Source organism: Pan troglodytes, chromosome 18 (assembly GCF_028858775.2).
Source record: "Pan troglodytes isolate AG18354 chromosome 18, NHGRI_mPanTro3-v2.0_pri, whole genome shotgun sequence".
Classification (NCBI taxonomy): Eukaryota; Metazoa; Chordata; class Mammalia; order Primates; family Hominidae; genus Pan; species Pan troglodytes.
This window is the reverse complement of record NC_072416.2, coordinates 51,007,338-51,035,334: the sequence shown is the minus strand read 5'-3', so window position 1 is coordinate 51,035,334 and position 27,997 is coordinate 51,007,338. Positions and strand designations below refer to the sequence as shown.

The 27,997-nt window shown below is 47.2% G+C and overlaps 2 protein-coding genes across 7 annotated transcripts in view; one reads left to right on the top strand and one right to left on the bottom strand.

Annotated features, from left to right (window-relative positions):
* Positions 1-8,721, bottom strand: part of CHD9 (chromodomain helicase DNA binding protein 9) — a 272,245-nt gene extending 263,524 nt beyond the window's left edge. For 3 of the 6 annotated variants that reach the window (XM_009430786.5, XM_054668389.2, XM_024349833.3), the window contains exon 1: positions 8,086-8,721. The gene's annotated coding sequence lies outside the window, so the exon portion shown is untranslated. The remainder of the gene's footprint in view (positions 1-8,085) is intronic. The other 3 variants (XM_063797125.1, XM_054668387.2, XM_063797126.1) reach the window with 2 other exon arrangements.
* Positions 8,722-18,922: 10,201 nt separating this feature from the next.
* Positions 18,923-20,601, top strand: CHD9NB (CHD9 neighbor). Its single transcript, XM_054668384.1, has one exon. The coding sequence runs from the start codon at positions 19,035-19,037 to the stop codon at positions 19,191-19,193; it is 159 nt and encodes a 52-aa protein (XP_054524359.1). The 5' UTR covers positions 18,923-19,034; the 3' UTR covers positions 19,194-20,601.
* Positions 20,602-27,997: the final 7,396 nt, after the last annotated feature.

The following is a 27,997-nucleotide window of genomic DNA, read 5'->3' as shown; positions in this document are numbered from 1 at the left end:
TTAACCCATATTGGTGAGGATTAATGGAATGATTTGAATGACGCATGGAAAGTGCTTTGAAGAGCATTCAGCACTTAGTAAGTACTCAGTAAGTGGTGGGTATTTTATACATATATTTTTTTAAATAAAATTCTTTTATTTTTTCTTTTATTTTTTTGAGACGGAGTTTCACTCTTGTTGCCCAGGCTAGAGTGCAATGGCGCGATCTTGGCTCACCACAACCTCTGCCTCCCGGGTCCAAGCGATTCTTCCCTTAGCCTCCCGAGTATCTGGGATTACAGGCATGTGCCTGGCTAATTTTGTATTTTTAGTAGAGATGGGGTTTCTCCATGTTGGTCAGGCTGGTTTCAATCTCCCAACCTCAGGTGATCAGCCCTCCTCGGCCTCCCAAAGTGCTGGGATTACAGGCGTGAGCCATTGCACCCGGCCCTATAAATTTTTATTTTTAAATAATTGGGGTCTTGCTGGAGTGCAGTGGCATGATCATAGCTCACTGTAACCTCGAACTCCTGGGCTTAAACCATCCTCCCACCTCAGCCTCCTGAGTAGCTGGATTACAGGCATGCATCACTACACCCAGGTAATTTTTAAAATGTTTTGTAGAGATGGGGTCTCACTATGTTGCCCAGGCTGGTGTCCAACTCCTGGCTTCAAGTGACCTCCCTGTGTGTACCTCTCAAAGTATTAGGATTACAGGCATGAGCCACTGCACCTGGCCTATTATATTTTATTCTATCCTCATACCATTGATACTCTTATTTAATATTTTTCTTTAAATGGACACACGATTTATATACATTTATTTTAAGGGAAACGTTATATTACTACCATACATGAAAAGCCATGTACAGGTGGAAACTGTAAAGATAAACATAACAGCAAACAATGTTATTACATTGTTACAGTTTTAACAATGTTATTAAATGGTCACACTTACTGTTGCCTCTTAAATGCCCTGAACTGGAGGACTGCTGTCTTTCCAATGAAAGAGGAGACAATCAAGTGTTACAGTAGCATTCTAGTACTTTGCCCAGACTTCTGTTGGCTGCAGTCAGAAGCAAGAGTCCCAGTCCCACAAGTTGGAGGAAGTGAAAGGCCAGCGTGGGTGGAGCACCTGCTCTGGGGAGAGAGGGCAGCCCCAGGGGTGAGAGGCGGGCAGAGCAGGATCAAAGAGACAGCTCAAAAGGGAAAAATCCCTTTCCTATTCTGAGACTTTGTGCTCTTGGGTACCATGTCTCTCTCTGTGCTACACCAAAGCCATCTCACAAGACCCCTTGTGGTATGAGTTGCACATCTTAGAAAGCAAAGTCAGAAACACTTTGTTGGAGACGCTATGGGTGCCCCACCCATACTCCTCAGCTCACCCGAGGTTACCTGCAGACATTTCCAGATGCCCTGGGCTACCTTTCACTTCTGCTTTAAGTTATTTTCTGGCTTCAGGGTGTGCACAGCAGACAGTTAGCAAGACAACCCTCAATAATGAGGTATGAGAGTCGAGGATATACCCCAGTCTCCCTGCCTTTTCGTGGGACACTTCTGAAATATTTTCTATAGTCTCGCTAAGGGTCCCTGAGGGATGGAGACCCAATTGCCCAGTGGTAACTCACTCATCAACACCTTTTTTATTGGCCTTTCTCCCTTTCTCAGTTAATTTCACTCTCACTGGGCTTCCTGGGATCATTTCTGAAATACATTTCTGGCACCTGAATCCTTTTCTCGTGATCTGCTTTGGGGGAAACTACAACTATGACACAGCTTTAAACTTCTGTCAGTGGAATGAGTTGCCCAGTGAGATGTGAAGTTCCATCTTACTGAGGACTCAAGAAATGGCTGAGAATGTTCAATGGAGATTCACAGGTCAGGTAAAGACTCAAATCAGATGAACACTTAGTATTCCTTTTGTGTGTCTGTCTTTTTTGTTTGTTTTTTTGTTATGAAGAGACAGCATCTTGGCCAGGCGAGGTGGCTCATGCCTGTAATCCTAGCACTTTGGGAGGCCGAGGCGGGTGAATCACCTGAGGTCAGGAGTTCGAGACCAGCCTGGTCAACATGGCGAAACCCCATCTCCACTAAATACACAAAAATTAGCCAGGCATGGCAGTGGGCACCTATAATCCCAGCTACTTGGGAAGCTGAGGCAGGAGAATCGCTTGAACCCGGGGGGGGGCGGAGGTTGCAGTGAGCTGAGATCATGCCATTTCACTTCAGCCTGGGCAAAAGAGTGAAACTCCGTCTCAAAAAAAAAAAAAAAAAAAAGAGACAACATCTTGCCCTGTCACCTAGGCTGGAGTGCAGTGGTGCAATCATGGCTCACTATAGTCTCAAACTCCTGGTCTGAAGTGATCCTCCCCCGTCAGCCTCCCCAGTAGCTGGGACTGCAGGTGCATGCCACCATGCCCAGCTAATTTTCGTTTGTTTTTTGATACAGGGTCCCCCTCAGTTGCCCAGGCTGGAGCGCAGTGGCATGATCATGGCTCATTGCAACCTCAAACTCCTCAGCTCAATTGATTCGCTTACCTCAGCCTCCTGAGTAGCTGGGACTACAGGTGCACCACCACACCTGGCTAATTTTTCATTTTTTTGTAGATATGGGGTCTTGCTATGTTGCCCAGGCTGGTCTGGAACTTCTAGACTCAAGTAATCCTCCCACCTCAGCCCCATAAAGTTCTGGAATTACAGGTGTGAGCCACCAATCCAGGCCCCAGCTAATTTTTAAAATTTTAAAAATAGAAATGAGGTCTCACTATGTTGCCCAGCCTGACCTTGAACTCCTGGCCTCAAGCAATCCTCCTGCCTCAGCTTCACAAAGTGCTGGGGCTACAGGCATGAGCCACTGCACCCAACCTACCTAGTATCCTTCTGATCCTCAGGTCTCATTATTCTGGATCAGGAGTCAGCAAACTACAGCCCACAGGCCACATCCAGCCTACTGCCCGTTTTTGTATAGCCTGTGAGCTAAGAATGGTTTTTACATTATTTATTTGTTTGTTTGTTTGTAGAGATGGGGGTCTTGCTATGTTGCCCAGGCTGGTCTTGAACTCCTGGCCCCAAGCAATCCTCCTTCCTTGGTCTTCCAAAGTCCTGGGATCACAGATATGAGCCACCATGCCTGGCCAGCTTTTACATTTTTAAATGGTTGAAAAAAATGTTTAAAGAATAATATTTTGTGACACAGAAAAATTATGTGAAATTCAAAACTTCAGTGTCCATAAAGCTTTATTGGAACCCAGATATACTCATTTGTTTACATACCATCTACGGCTGCTTTTACTCTACAGTGGCAGTTTCTCATCAACATTACAAGAAACGACGTTACTTGGACTTACTGTACGTCATTTCGCTTAAAGTTGCAGTTTCTAAGAACCTAACGAGGACATTAATTGAGAATTTACTGCAGTTGCAACTGAAACCCTATGGTCCATAAAGCTCAAAATATTTACTCTCTGGACCTTTACAGAAAAAGTTTGCTGATGCCTGTTCACGGTCATTATCCTGCAGAGACAAGAGGCAGATTGAGGCCTGGCTGCCCCATGAGTGGGGAGGCCGATGCCCAGACCTAGTATCTGGGGGCAGTTTGAATCAGAACCTCACATTTCCTTTTGCCACATCTTTATGACCATGGTCATTACTCCCACCCTCTCCAAGTACCTAAGACTCTTTCACAGAGGAATTCATGTCTTTATACCAGTAATATTTTTTGACTAAATTTTTTTTCCATTTTTCTTGTTGTTAAAGATAGAGGTGGGGGGTCTCACTATGTTGCCCAGGCTAGTCTTGAACTCTTGGCCTCAAGCATTCCTCCCACTTCTGCTTCCCAAAGTGCTGGGATTACAGGCATATGCCACTGTGCCCAGCCACCAGAAATATTTTTCTTTTTTAAAGGACATGAGAAATTTTCTTCTCCACACCCTGCCACTATCCCACGTGGTTTCATCCATGCTTGATCACTTTCACCACCACTTAGTTACTGATTTCTCCCCAGAACAAACCAAACCTCCAGCCCACGTCCTGAGATTTCTGATCAATACCGAAATGTTGGCCAGGTAAGGTAGATCATGCTTGTAATCCCAGTGCTTTGAGAGGCCAAGGCAGGAGAAACACTTGAGTCTAGGAGTTGGAGACCAGCCTAGGCAACACAGTAAGACCTTACTTAAAAAATTAGCTGGGCATGATGGTGTGTACCTGTAGCCCCAGCTACTTGGCTGGGTGGGAGGATCCCTCGAGCTCAGGAGGTTGAGGCTGCAGTAGCTATGATCATACCACTACAGGAGGCATGGGTGACAGAGCAAGACCCTGTGTCTTAAAAACAACAACAAAAGAAACCAAAAACCAACAAAACAAAACAAAACAAAAAACTCAAATGTCTGGTCAACATTAGATTAAGTTGGAGGGTGGGGGGTGTTGCTGCTTACCAGCAGTGCAACTTTGGGCAAGTCATTTAACAGCATGGAACGTCAATTTCATCATCTCTCAAAGGCGGAAATGATCCTGTCCAACCTGCCAGGATTACCGTGCTAATCGGATGAAATGAGAGCTGCCCACAAGACACTGAGCCGCCTGGCCCCAGCCTCTCTCCCTTTCACCACCACACTCCCTGCCCACTGGCTCTCCTTGAGTCCCCTGGCCTTGCCCAGCTCTTGACTATCTCTGTACATGCTGACCTTTCTGCCAGAAACATCTTTTTCTCACCCCACCTTCTGCCTGGCAGATCAATGCATAACCTTTGTTTATGTGTGTTTCTGTTTAAAGATACCTTATAGGCCAGGTGCTGTGGCTTGAGCCTGTAATCCTAGCACTTTGGAGGCCAAAGTGGGTGATCACCTGAGGTCGGGAGCTCGAGACCAGCCTGGGCAACATGGTGAAACCTCGTCTCTACTAAAAATACAAAAATTAGCTGGGCGTAGTGGCATGTGCCTGTAGTACCAGCTACATGGGAGGCTGAGGCAGGAGAATCGCTTGAACTCCAGAGGTAGAGACTGCAGTGAGCTGACATCGTGCCACTGCACTCCAGCCTGGGAGACAGAGTGAGACTCCGTCTCAAAAAAACAAAAACAAAGACAAAAGACACCTTATTTGATATATATTGTTGATATATATACATATTATTCATTAACACTGAACTCAGCCAACTGCACTATAACTCATGCCTGAACGAAGCTTACCTAACAGACAAGCTTTCTCTGTAAGGCACATCGCAGCCTTCTCATATTTAGGAACACTAGACAGCACGTCAACAGTACACTTGGGGCCATTTCAAACAGCGACATCACAAACAAAAACGCACAAACATGCAAAAAATGTGGCACTAAGTACACCACAAAAGGGACACTTGTTTATAGCACAAGAGCTGAAACCAGAAAGCAGCGTGTCCTCCTGTTTGCCCTTGGCTGGAAATGTGCACGTTGGGTGACTCAACTTTTTCACTATTCTACGTGCATCCATATATGACTGTGAAAGTGTCATGGATATTGATTTGGAAGTTACACAGACATTATTTTTCTTTTTTCTTTCTTTTTTTGTTTTTGAGATGGAGTTTCACTGTTGTTGCCCAGGCTGGAGTACAATGGCGTGATCTTGGCTCACTGCAACTTCCACCTCCCAGGTTCAAGCAATTCTCCTGCCTCAGCCTCCCAAGCAGCTGGGATTACGGGCTCTCGCCACCACGCCCAGCTAATTTTTTGTATTTTTAGTAGAGACGGGATTTTGCCATGTTGGCCAGGCTGGTCTCGAACTCTTGACCTCAGGTATCTACCCACCTCGGCCTCCCAAAGTGCTGGGATTACAGGCATGAGCCACTGCACCTGGCCTTTTTTCCTCTTTTTTTTTTTTTTAAATGAGCCAAGGTCTCGCTATGCTGTCCAGGCTGGTCTCAAACTCCTAATCTCAAGTGATTAGGCTGGTGTCAAACTCCTAAATTCAAACTCCTAACCTCACACCTCAGTCTCCCAAAGTGCTGGGATTACAGGTGTGAGCCACCACACCCGGCCACAAACATATTTTTTTAAAAATTCTTTAATTATATAATTTTTAAAATAAAGATATGGGGTCTTACTGTGTTACCCAGGCTGATCTGGAACTCCTAGCCTCAAGTAATCTTTCTGCCTCAGCTTCCCAAAGTACTGGGATTATATGCATGAGCCACCATGCCTGGCCACAAACAAATTTTTTTTAAGAATTATTCAATGTGTATAATTTTTAAGCAAACAGGGCCTTGCTCTGTTGCACAGGCTGATCTGAAACTCCTAGCCTCAAGCGATCCTCCTGCCTCAGCCTCTCAAAGTGCTGGGATTACAGGGAAGAATTTGCAAATTTAGAACTTGTGAATAATGAGAATCTACTGCACTTTCTTCCCGTTTCTCTCATTCGGGGCTGGCTGAATTCTGTCTTACTCATATTTTATCTCTAGCATCTGGAAAACTGCCTGGCCCACAGTAGGCTCTCAATAATAAATGTATTTCCAATGAGCGAATGAGTCAATTCAGTGGAAGTGCTCAGCTCACAGCAGTGATAGCTAGTGTTTGTGAAGACACACCACGCGCCTGCCCCGTGCACGCTGTCCTGGTCAACAAGGGAAACAGCAGAGTATTGTTCTTTTGCACCTGAGCTCAAGAGCAGACTGCCTGGGTTCAAATATGGGACATGCTTCTTATTAATTAATTATATAACTTCGAGCAAGATCATTGGCCTCTCTGAGCCTCAGTTTCCTTGGCTATCAAATGCAGTATTCATAGTTCTACCGTGGAAGTTATGGTCAGGAGTCTAACTTGGCCCTGCACAGAAAGCCTCTAGCATAGGGTGAACCCTTAGTAAACAGTAGCTTTTATTGTGAATAATTCCCAAGGCAACCCGATTTTCACACCCATTTTGCAGATACAAAAACTGAAGCTGAGGATGGTTCAGTGAGTTTCCAAGGTCACAAAGGAAGGGCTGCCTATGGGGGGGAATCTATGCCCATGCTAGTAACACTGCTGTTATATAAACATAAGGGGTCAGCGGGGCGCAGCGGCTCATGCCTATAATCCCAGCACTTTGGGAGGCCGAGGCTGGAGAATGGCTTGAGCTTAGGAGTTTGAGACCATCCTGGGGAATATAGTGAGGCCCCATCTCTATAAAACAAACAAACATAAGGGCTCATTTTTACTAGTTGTAAAAGGGCCCTTGCTCGTTATATGGCCTCTCACTGCCTAATCAGCTAGGTTTGCCAAAATGAGGAAGACAGCTCCAGCCAGTCTCCTGATCTTCTCTGGGATCAGGGTGGGGAGGAACCCCCTTCCTACCCGTACACCCCTAAGAGTCTTCGCTCACATTCCACACTGGTGTCTTTCTGTTCCTTGCGCACTTTCGAGTTCAACCCTTTCAGAACCAGCCCTACTGTGGGGGGTGGGGGATGGTTAGTTTGTTATCTTGGGTTTGACAGTACAAAGGCAGAGGCATTTCCTGCTTAAAAGGCACAGGAGAAAGGAGGAGGAGGGCGAACTGGAGGAAAAGGAGGAGGAGGGAATCATCAGCATTCTGGGTTAGAACAAACAAATGTCCTCCGTTTTTCTCCAACTCCTTAGATCAAGGGTCCTCAAATTTGGCTGCCAGCTGGAATCTCTTGCAAACATTTTAATACCCAGATGTCCAGTCCCCCACCCAGACCAATCACATCTGAGTCTTGGGGGGGGGGGGGGGTGGAACTAGGGCATCGGTATTTTTTTAATGCTCCCCAAGCAACGCCAACGTGCAGACAAGTTTAAGAAGTGGTGCTCTGGACCTTATCAGCACTCGGCTGCCACCCTGGAGTGGCTCTGGGCGACAGTGGCTGCTTTCCGCTTCGAGGACGCCCGGCTTGGGGATTCGGGCATGCTCTGGGAGGCGAGGGCTGGGGAGGATGCGAGCGTGCCAGCGACCTGGTGCTCTGCCTTGCTCTAGGCCCAGCTCCGAGACTGCGGGTCTCTGGGTCCCCCCCACGGCTACAACACGTGCTGCCGCCCCGACTCCTCCGGTTATCTCTGCAGACCGCAAGCGGTGCCCAGCGGCCGCCCCGCTGTCCACCCCAACCTCAGAGGCTCCAGGGAGACGCCCGGGGCTCAGGAATCCTACCTTGGCTGCCGGCGCTGCCCTCCAGTCCCCGGAATCCTGGGACTCAGGTTCGAGCTGTCGCTGTCGCTGTCGCTGCGCCTGTGAAGCGCCCACTAGAGCGCAGGCGCCACCTAGTGGGCGCGGGGCGGCTGCGCAGGGACCGCGCTGGCAGGCGGGAGCGCAGTCCAGGGCGGAAATGCAGCCAGGGCTTCCCACGTGGGCGGTTTTCCAGCGCGCCGCCAGCCCTGTGGCCAGATCCGGCCTGGGGCGGGACCACCTTCACCCGCTGCGGGGCACTGGGATCTGAACTTGGTGAACTTTCTCTTGGGGCACGGAGGGACCCCTCGGCCTGGTATCCATCCTCCGGTTTTCCGGGCTGAGCACAAGGATCTTTCCCTTCATCCAGCAGCTTTCAGTGCACCCCACCTTTGGCACTGCTTCTCTTTTAAATGTGCTGGGACCATCCGAGGCTGGGGTTCTCTCCAACCCAGGGAGGCCCTTCGCCTATCAGCAACCATTTTTTCCTGCCACCCCCTAAACCGTCCCTGAATGAGAGAAACAGCCTGCTCTGCTGGCTTGCTCTACAGAGGCCAGGGCTGGTGGAGGATGGGTGTGTGCCAGCGACCTCGTGCTCTGCTCTGCTGGAAGGCCTTCTCTGAGCAGTGGAAGGGGAAGGGGCGGCTTAAGGGAATTGTGTTTTTTGTTTTTTGTTTTGTTTTGTTTTGTTTTGTTTTTGTAGAGACAAGGTCTCTCTATGTTGCCCTGGCGGCTCTTGAACTCCTGGTCTCAAGCGATCCTCTCACCTGCAGCCTCCCAAAGCACTGGGATTACCGGTGTAAACTATGGCTCCCAGCTGCCTGGTATTCTTTCAATGAAGACATGCCAAAACGCTTACAAATATGGTGGACATTTAATGGTTTATATTTCATTTATGTATTCATTTAACAACGATTAACTGAGCACCTACTATGTGCCACTTTTCTACAATCAAGGGATACAATGAAGAACAAAACACAAAAATCTCTGCTTTTGTTGAATTCACATTTAATGTAACACATGAATACTTTTAACACACCCAACGATCTAATGCAAAGCGATTGAGCTCGTTGTGAGATAAGTAGAGGATTTATTAAAAATATCTATATTTAGGGCCAGGCACCGTAGCTCACGCCTGTAATCGCAGCACTTTGGAAGGCTGAGGCAAGAGGATCGCTTGAGGTCAGGAGTTTGAGACCAGCCTAGCCAACATGGCAAAACCCAGTCTCTACAAAAAATACAAAAATTAGCCGGGCGTGGTGGCAGGAGCCTGTAATCCCAACTACTCCAAGGCTGAGGTGGGAGAATCCCTTGAACCTGGAAGGAGGAGGTTGCAGTGAGCCGAGATCGCACCACTGCACTCCAGCCTGGGTGACAGAGTGAGACTCTGCCTCAAAATCAATCAATCAATCAATCTATGCTTAGGGCGCCAAGGGCAGACATTCCTGGTGATGGATATAAGCATTACAGAGTTCTATGGGAACGTCTTCACGTTTTCTTTTAATCCTGGCAGTTTATCTCTGTGGCAACATTTGGAGATAATGCCTTCAGTGGAAATTTCAGGTGATTTGTGAAAGTTAGGCCTGCAATCCTCCTTTCCCCCTCCCCCCGGCCCCCACTCTGCTCCCCCAGGACGCTCTGTCATTGTTCTAGCCCAGTGTGAGTTTGTGTGTGTGTGTGTGCCTATTTAACCTTTGGACTCTCTGTACTGGTGTAATCTGGTCAAAGTGAATATCAAGGGCAGAGGAGGACAAGGAGGAGCAGGAGGAGAAGGAGGATGAGGAGCAGGAGGAGGAGGAGCAGGAGGAGGAGGAGCAGGAGAAAGGAGGAGAAGCAGGAGCAGGAGGAAGAGGAGCAGGAGAAGAAGGAGCAGAAGGAGGAGGAGCAGGAGGAGGAGAAGGAGGAGGAGCAGGTGGAGGAGGAGGAGCAGGAGGAGGAGAAGCAGGAGGAGCAGAAGGAGAGGAGGAGCAGGAAGAGGAGGAGAAGGAGCAGGAGGAGGAGGAGCAGGAGCAGGGGGAGGAGGAGGAGAAAGAGCAGGAGGAAGAAGAGGAGAAGCAGGAGGAGCAGGAAGAGCAGGAGGAGGAGCAGGAGGAGGAGGAGGAGAAGGAGCAGGAGGAAGAGGAGGAGAAGCAGGAGCAGGGGGAGGAGGAGGAAGCAGAGCAGGAGAAGGAGCAGGAGGAGGAGGAGGAGGTGTCATCTGTGGACAATACCTGGAAGGGCAAGGGGTGGTGGGTGTCACTAAAAGGAACCAGCCCCAGCTACTTCATTGCAGGCTGGTGCCCTGGTGAAGGTGAATCAGTCAGAGGAGTGCTGACTGCCCATGGTAAATACCAGCTGGCAGACAATTTCCCATTCTTTCACTTTAAAGTGTCTGAGTCATGTCCAGACCATTCTTGCCCCATCTTTGCAACAGCTCCCTCCCCACCACTGTGCGCCAAAGCATGCCTGGGCAAAGTCCTAGATTACAACCTCTGGATTCTGGCATCACCTGATGAGATTAAGTCTTCCTAGTGACTTTCTCTTCTGAGTTCTCCTGGCATTTTTCTCATTCTGCTAATCACAGTGTTTCTGGAAACTGCAGAGTTATCAACAGGTCTGTTTTCTCCATGGAAAACAGGAGTTTTGGTAGGCTGAAGTATGTAAATAACAATAATAAAATATTTATAATGTGTTAGACACTAACAGTTTTCTTTAAGAGATGGGGTCTTGTTCTGTCATCCAGGTGATCATTGTTCATTGCAGCCACAAATTCGAGCTCAAGGGATCTTCCCACCTCAGACTCCCAAGTAGCTGGGACTACAGGCATGTGCCACCATGCCTGGCTAATTTTTAAATTTTTATTTCTTTTTTTTTTTAAGAGATGGGGTTTATTGTTTTTGTTTTGTTTTGTTTTGTTTTTTATGTTGCTCAGGCTGGTCTAGAACTCCTGGCATCAAGCATTTCTCCCACCCCAACCTCCTAAGTAGCTGGGATTATAGACACAAGCTGCCATACCTGGCTCATGCACTAAGGATTTTAGATTGACAATTTAGTTTAATCTTCACAGTAATCCTACAAAGTAGGCACTGTTACTCTCCCCACTTTCTCAGCGAAGAAACTGAGACTTGCAATGTTTAAGTAACTTGCCCTAGGTAGAGGAGTTAGCAAGTAATGTACCCAGAACGTGAATCTGGATTATCTTATTCCAAGGCACATGCCCTGAACACCTCACTACTGTTTACTAAGCACCTACTATGTGCTGGACGCTGTGCTTTATATATGGAACAGGATAGGCAAGGTACTCATTATATATATATATATATATATATATATATTTTATTATACTTTTAAGTTCTAGGGTACAGGTGCACAACGTGCAGGTTTGTTACATATGTATACATGTGCCATGTTGGTGTGCTGCACCCATTAACTCGTCATTTACATTAGGTATATCTCCTAATGCTATCCCTCCCCCCTCCCCCTACCCCACAACAGGCCCTGGTGTACGATGTTCCCTTTCCTGTGTCCAAGTGTTCTCATTGTTCAATTCCCACCTATGAGTGAGAACATGCGGTGTTTGGTTTTTTGTCCTTGTGATCGTTTGCTGAGAATGATGGTTTCCAGCTTCATCCATGTCCCTACAAAGGACATGAACTCATCATTTTTTATGGCTGCATAGTATTCCGTGATGTATATGTGCCACATTTTCTTAATCCAGACTATCATTGTTGGACATTTACTCATTTTTATCCCTTTTGCTTTCTTGTTCTGTTCACCCTTTTCTTCAAAGGGAGAATTTTGTTTACTTTTGTTTTTTAAAATAAATTCATAAAATTATGTTATGAGATGTGACCTATTTTTTAGTAAGAAAGGGAATATTTATCTTCTAGAGTGAGTCTCCATTAAAGAGGGTGAGGATCAGGCCAGAGGCAGTGGCTCACACCTATAATCCCAGTACTTTGGGAGGCCGAGGCAGGCGGATCACGAGGTCAGGAGATCGAGACCATCCTGGCTAACATGGTGAAACCCTGTGTCTACTAAAAATACAAAAAATTAGCCGGGCATGGTGGCGGGCGCCTGTAGTCCCAGCTACTCAGGAGGCTGAGGCAGGAGAATGGCGTGAACCCGAGAGGCGGAGCTTGCAGTAAGCCAAGATCGCACGACTGCACTCCAGCCTGGGAGACAGAGCGAGACTCCGTCTCAAAAAAAAAAAAAAAAAAAAGAGGGTGAGGATCCTCTGTGGTCTAAAGTGGATGGAGCTAGAAATGGTGGCACTGGAGTCATGGGCAAGATGGTGTCAGGTCCCCAGCAGAAGGCGTAGAGAAGGAAAGAGGGAGAAATGCCAAAGAGACCAAAGGGAAAGGGCCTGGGTACCCGTCCCAGAAGGACACTTGGTCTTGTGAGGCTGGCTTGTGGACTGACTGGCAACTTAACTCTTGAGGTCACAGTGTGTCTATGATTGGTAGGAATAAGACTGGTCACATTCTGGTCCTGGATTGTACCTGCAAACCCTGTCAGGTGTTATGAAGTGTAATAGCAGATGAACTGATTCTGTCTCATTGACTCTTTCCAAAAATCCCAGGAAGCAATTATTTTATTTTATTTTTTTGAGACGGGGTCTCATTCTGTCACTCAGGTTGGAGTGCAGTGGTGTGATCTTGGTTCACTGCAACCTCCACCTCCCAGGCTCAAGTGATTCTGCCACCTCAGCCTCCCAAGTAGCTGGGACCACAGGTGTGTGCCATCATGTCTGGCTAATTTTTTATATTTTTGGTAGAGACAGAATCTCACCATGTTGCTCAGGCTGGTCTCAAACTCCTGAGCTCAAGCCATCCACCTACCTTGGCCTCCCAAAGTGCTGGGATTCCTGGTGTGAGCCACCATGCACAGCCCAGGAAGCAGTTATTATTATTATTTTGAGATACTACTACTCCTACCCAGGCTGGAGTAGGGTGGAGCAATCTCAGCTCACTGCAACCTCTGCCTCCCAGTTCAAGCGATTCTCCTGCCTCAGCCTACCGAGTAGCTGGGACTACAGGCACCTACCACCACGACTGGCTAATTTTTGTATTTTTAGTAGAGACAGGGTTTCACCATGTTGTCCAGGCTGGTCTTGAACTCCTGACGTCAAGTGATCCGCCCACCTCGGCCTCCGAAAGTGCTGGGATTACAGACATGAGCCACCGTGCCCGGTCGCAGGAAGCAGTTATTATTAATTACATCTTACAGATTAGGAAACTGAGACAAAAATGTTAAGCAACTTGCTGAAGGGCATACAGCATGTACACTCTAGAGGTGGTATTCAAACCCAGGCTCCTCTCATGCTGAAACTGCTTTTAACCATGACCACTACCTGCCTTCCCATCAATGACTGGTGAATTAAATTGTACTCTTGGGAAGGGATTTTATATTTGCTCATTTTGGCCACTGTGTCCTTCCCTCTTTTACTAGCTGATGTTCTGCGCATCCTTCTAGGTCCAGCTCAAATGTGGCCTGCTCTAGGAAGCCCTCCCCTGTCCCCTATTTCCAGTGTGACATCTTCCATATTAAAGGACTTATTGATGCTGCTAAATAGTATAATTTGCTGCAAGAATGTGGCCTCCTCCAGCAGATTCTATGCCCGTTAATCAGGAGTAAGATCCTCCAGGTGCGGTGGCTCATGTCTGTAATCCCAACACTTTGGGAGACCGAGGCAGGAGGATCACTTGATGCTAGGAGTTCGAGACCAGCCTAGGCAACATAGTGAGACCCCTGTTTACACACACACACACACACACACACACAATAGCTGGGGGTGGTGGCACACGCCTGTAGTTCTAGCCACTGAGGAGGCTGAGACAGGAGGATGGCTTGAGCCCAGAAGGTTGAGGCTGCAGTGAGCCATGCATGATCGCTCCACTGCACTCCATCCAGGCAACAGAGTGAGACCTGATTTCAAAAAACAAACTGGCCGGGCCCAGTGGCTCATGCCTGTAATCCCAGCACTTTGGGAGGCTGAGGCAGGAAGATCTCTTGAGCCCAGGAGTTCGAGAGCAGCCTGGGTAACATAGTGCGACCCCATCTCTATTAAAAAATAATATAAATAAATAAATAAAAAAACCAAGAGTCCGATCCATGTGGGTGGTGCTACATGTCTTCTGTATCCACTTTCCATCCTGCTCTGTGTGTTTGGAGCCTGACTTAAATGGGCAACACCAAAGGCTTATATACCTACTAGTTTCAAGCTGGGTTTGGCCAATTGTATACCTGGGAGAGACCAGAGGCAGGGAGGAGAGTGAGGTTGGGTGCTTATGTCCCCAGCTTCCCTTCTGCAGGGTGCCTTGGGTTGGCCACTCTCCTGACCTATAGTCATAGCTGTTAGGTGACCCTGTGCACACAAGCCCTCTTGGCCTGTAGGCTCAGGCCTCCTTAATTGCGATTAAAGTTCTGTAAACTGCACAGCACCCAAAATGGAACTTTGTACCTTGTGGTTCAATAAAGAGCTGTTGAGCTAAATGAGTGGCAAGCGCTTTTTGTTTGTTTGTTTGAATGAGTAAGTGAGTGAGAAGCAGGAGAGAGAGAATTTTAAATGATCTCGAGTACTAGGACTAGATGGCAAATAAGCCCCCTAGGGTCCTGGCAAGTGGTTTTTATTTATTTTTGTTGTTTGATCTTTAAAAATTTTTATTTTATTTTCTTTCCTTTTTTGTTTTGGAGACAGGGTCTCACTCTGTAGCCCAGGCTGGAGTGCAGTGGCACAATCTTGGCACACTGCAATCTCTACCTCTTCCACCTCCCAGATTCCAGTGACCTCCCACTGCAGCCACTGGAGTAGCTGGGACTGCAGGCACATGCCACCACACCCAGCTAATTTTTGTCTGTTTTTTGTAGAGATGGGGTTTCACCATTTTGACCAGGCTGGTCTCGAACCCCTGGGTTCAAGTGACTTGCCTGCCTCAGCCTCCCACAGTGCTGGGATTACAGGCATGAGCCACTGCACCCAGACCAAATTTTCTTAATAAACAGTAAATTTGATTTTTTTTTCTTTCCTTCCTTCCTTCCTTCCTTCCTTTCCTCCCTCCCTCCCTCCCTCCCTCCCTTCCCTTTCCTTCCCTTCCCTCCCTCCCTTCCTTCCCTTCTTTTTTTTTGACAGTGTCTCTGTCACCCAGGCTGGAGTGCCATGGCACAATCGTAGCTCACTACAGCCTGGACTCCCCTAGGCTCAAGTGATCCTCCCACTTCTGCCTCCCGAGTAGGCAGGACTACAGGTGCACACCACCACACCTGGCTAATTTGTGTATTTTTAGTAGAGATGGGGTTTCACCCTGTTGACCAGACTGGTCTTGAACTCCTGACCTCAAGTGATCCACCCACCTCGGCCTCCCAAACTGCTGAGATTACAAGTGTGAGCCACCACACCTGGCCCTACCTCCAAATTTATATGTTGAAACCCTGAACTCCAATGTGACTATATTTGGAGATAGGGACTTTATGGAGGCAATTAAGGTTGAATGACGTCGTAAGGATGGGGCTGAAATCTGATAGAACTGGTATCCTTATAAGAAGAGGAAGGGATATCAGAGCTTTCTCTTTCCAAAAGCACTGAGAAAAGGCCATGTGAGGACACAGTGAGAAGGGTGCCATCTACAAGCCAGGAAGGGAGCCCACACCAGAACCTGAACTTTGCAGGCACCTTGCTCATGAACTTCTAGCCTCCAGAGCTGTGAGGAAATAGATGTCTTGTGTAAGCCACCCAGTCTGTTGTATTTTCTTATGGCATCCAGGGCTCACTAATACAGGTAAATGCCCTATGGTAAATGTATAATTCTTAAGAAACTGCCAAACTGTTTTCTCTAGGGGCTGCACCATATCATGGTTCCCACTAGCAATATATGAGAGTTCCAGTTGCTCTACAACCTCGCCAACATATGACAGGGTCAGTATGTTTTCCAAGAAGTTTTTGTGTTTTTAATGTGGATTTGTGTGTGTGTGTGTGCGTGTGCATGTTTGCTATGTTTTGTGGGTGGTAATGTCTAAGGAAACAGTTTAAAGCTGAAAATATTTAAAATGTGATCTACTGAGGTCCCATCCATCTTTGGGTTGCCCATACCTCATTTCTCTGTTCTTGCCTTTCTTCTGGTCATATTCTATTCCTAGGGCTGTGTACCCTGAGCTGAGCCAGCTAGCAGATCTGGCAAATCACAGTCCTCATCCGAGGTGAATCCATTTCTGGGAGTTGAGGAAGAGGTTGGGTGTGGACAGGGCTGGATTCATGGGCCTTGTGCTTCATCTAAAGTTCTGCTGTCACTGTCTTGAAATTCTCAATCATTTCGAACAAGGAGTCCACATTTTTATTTTGCTCTTGGTCCCACAGATTATACAACTCATCCAGGATGTGTCAGGGAGAGGTGGTCACAGGCAAGACAAGGCTTCTTTTTAAAGAAGATTTTTAAATTAAGGCAGGGTCTAGCTCTGTTTACTAGGGTGGAGGGCATTGGCACAATCTTGGCTCACTGCAACCTACATCTCCTGGGCCCAAGCCATCCTCCCTCCTCAGCCTCCCAAGTAGCTGGGACTACAGGCATGCCCCACCACGCTCATCTAATTTTTGTATTTTTTTTTTTGGTAGAGATGGAGTTTTACCATGTTGCCAGGCCGGTCTTGAGCTCCTGGATTCAAGTGATCCACCCGCCTCGGCCTCCTAAAGTGCTAGGTTACAGGCATAAGCCACCATGCCCAGCTGCAAGCCAAGTTTTCTTACCACATTCATTTTGTAAAGACTCCCTCACCTAATCCCATGGACCTTGCCTCTAAACTGGTCCATGCACAATCCTAGGGTTTCTCACCTTGCCCCTGGGTGCTCCTGCTGCCTGTCTCTTGGGCTGACTTGAGTTAAGCATGATTAATTTGGAGGCTTCAAAAGAGGATTGTTGGCCCTGGATCCCAATATCCAAATAAGGATTTGCCTCAAACAGGGCATCTTAATTGGAAGGTAAATGAAACCGCCCTCTTCCACCCTGACAGCCCCAAAGTATACTTTGGCATTTATGTGGGAGAGGTAAATAGCATCATAATGTATTCTGAATTGTCACTCTGCCAGGCCCTGTTGGCAAGAAGCTTGTTCAAAGAAAGCTGATTTATAGGGGAGTTTTGCGGCATTCTTGCAGATCACTGAATTCCCACACCCAGGGAGGAGGAATGGCACTAACCAGAGGCAGGGGCAGAAAGGGGGTTGGAGTGGGAAGATCACAGGCTCTGGAGACAGTGGGACCTGTGCTTGCATTCTGAGCTGGCTGCTTACCAGGTTTGTGACCCCAGGTAACCGACCTAACCACTCTGGACTCAGTGATTTGAACTATAAAGTGGGATTAATAATACTTCCTTGTAGGACTGTGTGATTGGGAGGAGTAACCAAGAAGGTCTGTGTAAAGTGCCCGAGGCCGGTATGCACCTGCCCTCCACAAGTGAATCCGAGTCAATGTCACCTTTGACTGCTGTGTGCGTACACAAAGAATCATTGTAAATGTACTTCTCTGAAAAGCCACTTCACAGTCCTGTGTGACCCTCCATCTAGCTTCCTAGGAGCTGGGTCAGGATTATCAGTCTCCTACTAGAGTTAGGAAAAGGAATGCTAGGTGATCAGAAAATAACATAGGGTCAACTATAGAGCACAAGAGTTCCAAACTCCAGTTCCATAGAACGCGAGGCTTCACTAAGGAAGTATTCACATCAGAGATTGCTCACAGCTGCAAAAACCTTTACCCATGTGCCCCAGATTAAAAGCACAATAACAGCCTACAAAGTGGATAACATCTGTCATGGTGTGTGAAGATAGCCTGATGGGGTCTTCAAAACAGATAAGATTAGCATACTGATAAAGAGACAGGATGGCTTATACCTGTAATCTCAACACTTTGGGAAGCTGAACAGGCCGATCGCTTGAACCCAGGAATTCGAGATCAGCCTGGGCAACAAAGTGAGAACCCCACCACCCTCCAACTCCCGGCACCTCTACAAAAAAACAAAACAAACAAAACTTAGCTGGGCATGGTGGCACGCACCTATAGTCCCTGCTACTTGGGAGGCTGAGCTGAGAGGATCACTTGAGCCTAGGTTGAGGCTGCAGTGAGCCATAATTGCACCACTGCACTCCAGCCTGGGCAACAGAGTGAGACCTTGTCTCAAAAACAAGTAAAAAAAAATAAGAAAGTAAAATATAAGAGGTTGGAAGGCAGATGACTTGGGTTCAAATCCCAGCTCTCCTATTTGCTGGCTGTTAGAAACTACCTCAGACAAATTACTCAACCTCCCTGTGCCTCAGTGTCTCCATGTGTTAAATGAAGATTAAATAATACACCTACTTCTTAGGGTTGTAAACAAATAATGGATGTGAACTGTTCTTGGCACAGAGTAGTACCCAGCATCTATTAGCTAGTTATTTTAATGACTTATCTGTTTGGGTAACCCTGGGAGTCCACGGTCCTAAGACTCCCTATTCCTCAACAGTGGGTGGAGTTGGCATTCTAGGTTAAAGGGTGGTCTCTAAGTAGGGGGTGAGTCCCAGGAACTTAATGTGGCCCTGAGATACAAGGCAGGCTACAGCCCGTTGCATAGTGACAGGGCTTGTTTTGCATGTGAAGATAGGGGCTGGTGTTTACAAGTAACTAGGAGGTGGTGGTGGGATGATTTGTAAGTTATAGATTAAACAAAAGGGAATTCTTCTGGTGGAATGAATGGGGCACAGTGCCTGGAATTGGCCAGGTTAGCCGGAAGGGCAGCTCTCCAGGCCCTGCCCACCCCACAGGGGGCTCCTTATGCACAGTGGGGCGTCTCCTTGTGGCCATAGAAACGGAACTGGCTCTTTTCTACAGTGCTCCAAGAGGATGGTTATTTAACACTGGCCCCCAAGGAGGAAGGCACAGACCATCCTCCTCCTGGAACGTCCAAGGGCACTGGATCCTCTGTGTCCCTCTGAGATGGGGTGCCACTCCAGCAAGAACAACACGGTGGCAGCTGAGTCCCAGAAGCCTGAAGAAGAGCGCAAGGGAGGAGAGCCAGGTCTGGAGACCGGCACCCAGGCAGCAGACTGCAAGGATGCCCCACTGAAGGATGGAACCCCTAAGCCAAAGAGCTGAGATGCCTCTCTCCAGAGTCGGACCCTCACCTCCTTCCTGGAACTGCCTTTGGCCCCAGAACCATGAGACAATCCCCACCCTGAGAAGCTCCGATCACTGGGAGGAGAGAGAAAGCCTCCAGCTTTGGGATTCAGGCTTCAGAAGTTTTTAGCAGCCTTTGCTCATTGGAGAGGTGGGGAGGATAAGTCTATAAGGAATCCTATTTCCCCAGCTCTCCCTCAGAGAGGACAAAAGAAGTCTTCACACGTTGTGGAACTTTCCTGCAACTTCTGGATGCAGACAAGCCTCAGAGCAGACTGTTCTGGCTCCAGTGAATATCTGCTGCCAAGCTGTGAGCGTCCAGGGATCCCCGTCTGCCTGGCTTTCCTGAAGTCAGAAGGCGCCTTGGTCATAATGTGTGGGGTGTGTGGATCTCAGTTTGCTCTCTTTCTTTCTCCTTTTTTCAACAGCTGGCGGAGTAACCAACACCCCTGACAGCAATGTGTTGCACTTGGCTCACTCCACACCCTGTCTATGAATAATTTTAATATTTAACTTGAAATGTTGTTAAGAAACTATGGAAAATATCAGGATCCCACTGGGATCCCGTAAATTGAAGGCAACAAGGTCTTGGTCCTCCAGTAAGGGGGGCATGGAGCCCTGGTGGGAAGGAAAGAAGAGAGATTTGTGTTCCTGATTCCTTAATCCCCAAGAAAGATCCCTCTGCTAACATTCACATATCTCTTCCTAGCCAAAGTCTGTCCATTTCAACCCTCTAGCATCTGAGCTATCTGCATCCAGCTTTCAAAAATATTTCGCTGTTTACTAACATGTCTGTCAGCCTTTCTTTTCTCCCCCGCATGTGTTTTGTTTTTAATTCCACTCAAAAGCGTTTTCATTTGAAATCAAATAGACATGTTTGCAAATAAATGATGACACAACACATTTGAAAGACAGAATTGGGGATCTGAGATTAGAGGATCAGCAGAGAAGAGTGGGTGTAATTCTGTGGAACAGGAGTGAGAACAGAGGCGAGGGAGCCGTTGCTTTGTGCCAGGCGCCATGCTGAGGACTTTCCATAGACGGTTTAATGCCACCCAACTATAGATGGTTGGGTGCCACCCATTTTATAGATGAGGAAATGGAGGAAATAAAGTCACTTGCCTGAGTTTGGGCAGCCAGGAAGGAGCAGAACCCACAGTTGAGCCCCAGCAGTTTGGCTTGGGAAACGCATGTAGAGTGCTTCTTAAAGCAGAGAGCCTTTTTCATGATTAAACTGAAATACTAGTCCCTTTATAGCCTGTGCATAGTGAGGACCATTTTTCTTTATTCACTGGGACCTACCTGCCTATTGAGAAGTACGTAACCGGTCAGCTTGGAGTTGCCCCACTGCAGGTTGGGTGATGCATTGAGGGACTTTTTATTTTTACTCTGGTGGTGGGGGACGGGGAGGGAGGAAGAGACGGAGAGGGAAGTGGGAGAAGGGAGGGAGGGAAGGGAGGAAAGATGAAGAAAGGGAGGAGGGAGAGGAGGGGGGAAGGGAGAGAAAGAGGAAAGAGGTGGGGAGAGGGAGAAGAGGAGGGAGGAGAGAGGGCAAGAAGAGAAAGGAGGAGGGGAAACAGAGGAAGACAGGGAGGAGGGAAAGAAGGAGAGGGAGAGAAAGGGAAGAGGTAGGGAGATGAAAGAGCGGGGAGAGGCAGAAAGGGAGAGGGAGAGAAGGAGAGGGGAGATGGAGGGAGGAAGGGAAAGGAGAGGGGTGAGGGAAAAGGGGTAGGGAGGAGGGAGGAAGAGAAAAATGGGGAGAGGGTGGGCGAGAAGGAAAGGAAGAAATCGAGGAAGTTGGAGGAATGAGGGATGAGGCAGGGAGGGAGAAAGGGAGGGCAAAGCAGTAAGGTGCTGCAAAGGACCCTTCTTTTTGGCCATAAAAACCTGAGAAACTGATTGAGATTCTTTTGAGCAATAAGGCAACTGCGGTGAGGAAGAAATAAGGAAGGAGGCACAAAAAGCAAAGCAGTTCAGCCTGAAATTGACTACAGAGCTTCCCTTTGCTTCAGCAGAGCCTGGAGGAGCAGGAGGGATGGGGGCCCTGTCAGCTGGCCCAAAGCCCTGCCCTGTCCCAGGGGTGCTAAGCTTGCTGCAGGCCAGGAAACAGGCCTGGGCTTGCAGCTGGGGATCAGGAAGTTTGGGGCCTCTTTGCACAGCTTACTGGGGATAGGCCAAGCTCTGGGAACTCCTTTCAATTTTTTTTTTTTTTTAAAGACAACTCTGTTTTTCTTCCTCCTCCCTACTAGTGGAAATTTACCTTGCAAAACAGGACCTTGCATGGTGAGAGCTGCTTGCAATGTCCACACTCAGGACTCTATGGAAAGAGTTCGCAGCTGGTGGTGAGGCTTTGAGGTGGGGCTGCCCTTATTTCACTAGCTCCTGAGGGGCGGAGCTCACTCAGCTTTTTACCAAATCAAAGGAAGGAAGCTTTAGGTCCTTCGAAGTTCAGAAACAGGGTGGTTTGTTTTGCTTCCTTTTGGAATGGAATAAAATGCTCATTTAATTAAATTCAAGTTCTCTGAGGGCTTTTAAAAACAGAATTCTTCATCTACCTCCAGCTGTGGCCGGCATGCTGCAATTTACTAGGAAGTTAATCTCTAACAGAAAAAAGTACTCAGTTTCCTTTTAAGGACATTCCAGTTATCCACTGGAGCCTAGCATCACTCGTCTGTCTCCCTTTGAGGTTCGAGAATTTCTAAAGTGCCTGGTAAAAGTGGTCAGGATTATGTCTACTGAAATATAACTTTAACCTCTGGAAAAACAGGCCTGCAAAGGCCAACTTCCCAAACTGCTGGAAGAGGAGAGGTTTATTAGTTAACGTATCTATCTATCCATCATCCATCCATGCCTCCTTCCTTCCTTTCATCCAGCCATCTATCCATCTATCTTTCCATCCATTATCCATCATCCATGCATCCATCCATCCACCCATCTGTTCTTCAGTCCTTCCATCTTTCTTTCCATCTGTCCATCCATCCTTTCATCCATTATCCATCCATCCATCCACCCATCTGTTCATCAGTCCTTCCATCTTTCTTTCCATCTGTCTATCCATCCTTTCATCCATTATCCATCCATCCATCCACCTATCTGTTCATCAGTTCTTCCATCTTTCCATCCATCCATTCATCTTTCCATCCATTCATCTATCCATTTATTCATACATTCAGCTCTTACCCTGGATTTTTTAGTTACATGAGGCAATACATTTTTTTCTTTTAACCAATTGATTCATTCAACAAATAGTTGTTGAGTTTCTACTCTATCACTCATCATTCATTCATTCCTGTATTCATTTATTAATTCAGTGTTTACTGGGCAACTACTCTATGCCAAACTCCTTAGTGTTCATAAAATGTTCATAAAGTGCCATCTTTGTGGGAGTACCGCCTGGAACAGGGTGGTCCAGGGAGATCTTTCCAGTCTCGATGAGACCCAAGAGCTTTCAAGAGTAAGTTGGAATTAGACAAACAGGATGGGTATTTCGGAAGGGAATGTATGACCTGGAGTTGGGTACAAGAACTGCATGGGGCACAATGTACAGTGTAATAGGAGCCTAAGGTGCCCTATTACAGGGACAGGGAGGTAAACCTTGACAAGTAAAAAATCAAATCAGGGGCTGGGCACAGTGCCTTACACCTGTAATCCCAGCACTTTGGGAGGCCACGGTGGGTGGCTCACGAGGTCAGGAGATCAAGACCATCCTGGCCAACATGGTGAAACCCCGTCTCTACTAAAAATACAAAAAAAAAAAAAAATTATCTGGGTGTGGTGGTGCATGCCTGTAATCCCAGCTACTTGGGAGGCTGAGGCACGAGAATCGCTTGAATCTGGGAGGCGGAGGTTGCATTGAGCCTAGATTGCACCATGACCATGCACTCTAGCCTGGCGACAGAGTGAGACTCCGTACCAAAACAAAAGGGATCAAATCATGAAATGCCTTGTATTTTATACTGAGAGCTTGAGAGTTTATCTTGATGGGCGCAGTGGGGTGTCTTTCGGCAGAAGAATGATGCTAGGACGTCAGTGGCTTTTGACTGGTTAGTATCCTGTTTTTTTAGTAACAAATCTTATCTTTTTCCTCATGGGGAACCCTTTCCTCACTCTCAGTTTGCATGACTGGGTGGGGCTGATCCCATTCTTAAACTTCAGCCTGAGCACTGCATAGCCCCTGTCAAAGTGATAGGTTCAAGGGCGGGTGTAGAAACCCAAACTAGTCCACTGAGAGTCTTCTTTGAACTTTTTTTTTTTGAGATGGAATCTCTGTCACCCAGGCTGGAGTGCAGTAGCAAAATCTTGGCTCACTGCAACCCCTGCCTCCCAGGTTCAAGCGATTCTTCTGCCTCAGCCTCCCAAGTAGCTGGAATTACAGGCACCCACCACCACGCCCAGCTAATTTTTGTATTTTTAGTAGAGACGGGGTTTTGCCTTGTTGCCCAGGCAGCTCTTGAACCCCTGACTTCAGGTGATCCGCCACCTCGGCCTTCCAAAGTGCTGGGATTACAGGCGTGAGCCACTGCGCCCAGCCTTCTTTGAACTTTTAATTGAAGCAATTAGGAAAGGAAAGTTCACCTTCTTTTAGAATTAATAAAATTGTAGGATTTGGTCCTGGAAACTCTTAACCACTGGGAAGGGACTGCTTGAGAATGAAGCCACAGAGCAGAGTGGAGCAGAGTGGAGAGAAGGAGAGACATGGTCCTGATCAACTTGTTTGGGCAACTGGATCCAGCCACGCCAGAATAATTCTTCCCCTAGATGATTCACAAGCCAATAAACTCACTCTTTTTGTTTGTTTGTTTACAGTGGTTTGAATTTGGTTTCTGTCATTTTCAGAGAGATCTGAGTAAATCAGATCCACTTAGATTTGTATATTAGGTAGAGCACCCTGGTAACTGTTTAGAGGATGGAGTTGGGAGGGATAAAGCTAGAAGCATGAATACCAATTAGAAGGCAACCTAGGAAAAAAAAAGCATACAAGGAGGGGCAGGTTTAAAGGGAAGATGAGGGGTTGAGTTTTAGAGGTGTTGAGTTTGAGGTGCCCATAGGACAAAATGTAAATAATGATTGCAAACACTTATATCACTCTTACCATGTCTGAGCATTGTTCCAAATGCAATACATATAGAACTCATTTAATCCTCACCATCACACTGTGCTCATTTTATAGATTAAAACACAGGGAGTTTTAATCCATTCACTGATCCCAACTTGCTCCTTGGCTGTAAATTCCCACATTTCCTTGTTGTATTCTGAATTAAGCCCAATCTCTCTCCCCTACAATAAAACCCCATTGTTGTACAGGGGGTGCAGGGGGGGTGTGATGGTTAATTTTATGTGTCAAGGCTGGGCGCAGTGGCTCACACCTGTAATCCCAGCACTTTGGGAGGCCGAGGTGGGTGGATCACTTGAGATCTGGAGTTCGAGACCAGCCTGGCCAACATGGCAAAACCTCGTCTCTACTAAAAATACAAAAATTGTCCAGGTGTGGTGGCACGTGCCTGTAATTCCAGCTACTACTCGGGAGGCTGAGGCAGGAGAATTGCTTGAAACTGGGAGGCAGAGGTTGCAGTGAGCCTAGATCACATCACTGCATTCCAGCCTGGGTGACAGAGTGAGGCTCTGTCTCAAAAAAATAAATAGATAAATAAAATTATGTGTCAATTTAACTTGGCTAAGGGATGCCCAGATAGCTGGTAAAACATTATTTCTGGGTGTGCCTGGGAGCGTGTTTCTGGAAGAGATTAGCGTTTTAATCAGTAGACTGTGTCAAGAAGACCCACTGTCATTAATCTAATCTGTTGAAGGTCTGAATAGAGCAACAAGGTAGAGAATTCTCTCTCTTTTCTTGAGCTGGGGCATCCATCTTCTCTTGTCCTCAGACATTGGAGCTCCTGGTTCTGGGATTTTCAGACTCCAGGGCTTAGACCAGTGGCCTCTCTGGTTCTCATGCCTTCCGCCTCAGACTGAATTACACCACTGGCTTTCCTGGGTCTCCAGCATACCAATGGCATAACATGGGACTTCTTGGCCTCCATAATAATGTGAACCAATTCCCATAATAAATCTCCCCTTATATATCTCGATATATTCTGTTGGTTCTGTTTCTCTGGAGGACCCTGACTAATATAGGGGGTTAACTAGTTCTTCCAGCTCTCAAGGACACAGCTAGGGCTTGTACTAGGCAGTTTGCCTTTAGAGGCTGAGACTTGAGGAATTCATTTGGGAATTGTGGGAACCCTTTTGGACCTCCAGGGTTGCTGTAAAGGTTATTTTAAGGTGAAAATATTTGACCTGCAAAAGGTGTAGAAATAACTCTTATCTGAACTTCCCTTACCTGACTAAAGCAGAGCCTCCCAAAATTACAGCTCCATTAACCCCACTCTGGGGGAGTTTACTGCAGATTTAGCTGCCAAGAAGGCAGATTGCCCATTTATTAGCAACAAAAAGCCCACTAGGACCTTCCACACTCCCTCATTGAAGCCCTAAAAACCTCTCTCTTTTGTTAAGTTGATAATACAAACTTTTCCTTTGGGCTCTCCCATGAGTTTTCTATTATGGAAACTCCGATATGCAAGTAGGAAAAAAATCCTTGTTAATTGGTCCTTTCTCAGTTAAATTTGTGGGCCTCAAACTGCTGGACCCAACTTGGAAGAGGAAGAATTTTCCTCCCAACAGAGTCATCAGAACGCAGCAGCAGCTAAAGGCCTTGTTGTAAGGGAAGAAGCTGAGGCACAAAATATAATTTTAAAGCATTTGAGGCCAGGCGCAGTGGCTCACGCCTGTAATCCCAGCACTTTGGGAGGTCGAGGCGGGTGGATCATGAGGTCAGGAGATCAAGACCATCCTGGCCAACGTGGTGAAACCCCATCTCTATTAAAAATACAAAAATTATCTGGGTGTGGTGGCGCGTGCCTGTAATCCCAGCTACTCAGGAGGCTGAGGCACAAGAATCCCTTGAACACAGGAGGCAGCGGTTGCAGTGAGCCGAGATCGTGCCACTGCATTCCAGCCTGGTGACAGAGCAAGACTCCATCTCAAAAAAAAAAAAATTTGATGAAGCCAACGTGAGGACAGCTGCCCGGGAAACACTTTCAACTTGCCTTGGGCAGTGTTCCATTCAGCCCAGGTTACAGTCAGGTTTTGAAAGGCAAAAGGGAACAAGGGGTGGGCGGATACAAAGTTGTCTGACAGGAATTCTCATTGGCTTAGGAAATAACATTGATTAGTGATTAGCTTTAAATGTTGAACTACAGGGTATGAGTTTTGGTGTCTAGCCTACGGCATTGTGTGGTTAATTTTATGGCCGCTTGGCATCAATCTAGAGCCCACATAACAAGTGGTTTCAAGAGGTGGTTACTTGATTCAAGGCAGGAGTGAGAGGTGACTGCCACCACACTTCAGTGCCCTCTGGGTCTGATAATTTGGAGGGGCTGGCATTCCTCAGGTACAGTAGATAAGGTGCCTGCATTCTCTCCCCACACACATATACCCTGAGGGGAGGCACTGCTTGGAGCAGAAAAGCATCTATCAAGGACAAAACTCTGGAAAAACCAACATGTAAAGGGCAGGTGGAGTAGATAAGCTGCAAAGGAGCCAGCGATGGACTGGGGGTTGGATTGATGGGAGACGGTGACCAATGGCTTCTGCTCACGGAACATTCACCAAGTGCCAGGCATTGAGCTCAAAGATGCTTTATAAATGCTATCTAATTTGCTCCTAACAAAAGCTCTACAAGGAAGGTAAAATTCATACCTTATGGGTGAGACAGCACATTTATGAAGGTTGCATGAATTGCCCAAGTTAACATAGCTAGTTAGTGGCAGAATAGGAATTTGAGCTCTAAAGACCAGGGTTTTAACCACAGCAGCGCATTGAATAGTCTCCTCCCAAACTTCGTGTCCACCTGGGACCTTTGAATGTGACCTAATTTGGAAATAGGGTTTGAAGATGTAGCCAAGTTAATATGTGGTCATGCTGGATTAGAGTGAGCCCTAAATCCAATGACTGGTGTCTTTTTTTTTTTTTTAGAAAGGTTCTCACTCTGTCACACAGGCTGGAGTGCAGTGGTGTGATCACGGCTCATTGCAGCTCCAAACTCCTAGGCACAAGTCATCCTCCCACCTCAGCCTTCCAAGTAGCTAAGACTACAGGCATGTGCCACCATGCCTGGCTAATTTTTAATTATTTTTTTGGGAGATGGGGTCTACTATGTTGCCCAGGCTGGTCTCAAATTCCTGGGGTCAAGCGATCCTCCTGCCTCAGCCTCCTAAAATGCTGACATTATGGGTGTGAGCCACCACACCTGGCTGACTGGTGTCTTCATGAGAGAAATGGGAGGATTTGGACACAGAGACATAGAGGAAGAAGACCATGAGAAGATGGAGGCAGAGATGGGAGTTATGCTGCTACAAGCCAAAGAACAGCTATAACAAAGACTCCTTTGACCTAATTCTGATCGCGCTCCTCTAAGCCCTCAAGGCCCTGACCTTTGGTCTCCGCATCTGGCATGTGTAGTCTAGTTCAGCTGGATCAGTTTAGTGAAAATCCCCCATTCTCGATATCTCTCTCAGTATCTTACCCTGGCCTGCCTTCATCAAGAATCTGCTGAATCAGTCTAGCAAGAATACCCCTTTATCTCTGATGTTTCCTCTCAGTGATTTTTCCATTCACCAATCCCCAACTTGCTCCTTGGCTGTAAATTCCCACATTTCCTTGTTGTATTCTGAGTTGAGTCCAATCTTTCTCCCCTACAGCCAAATCCCACTGTAGTAGTCCCCCCG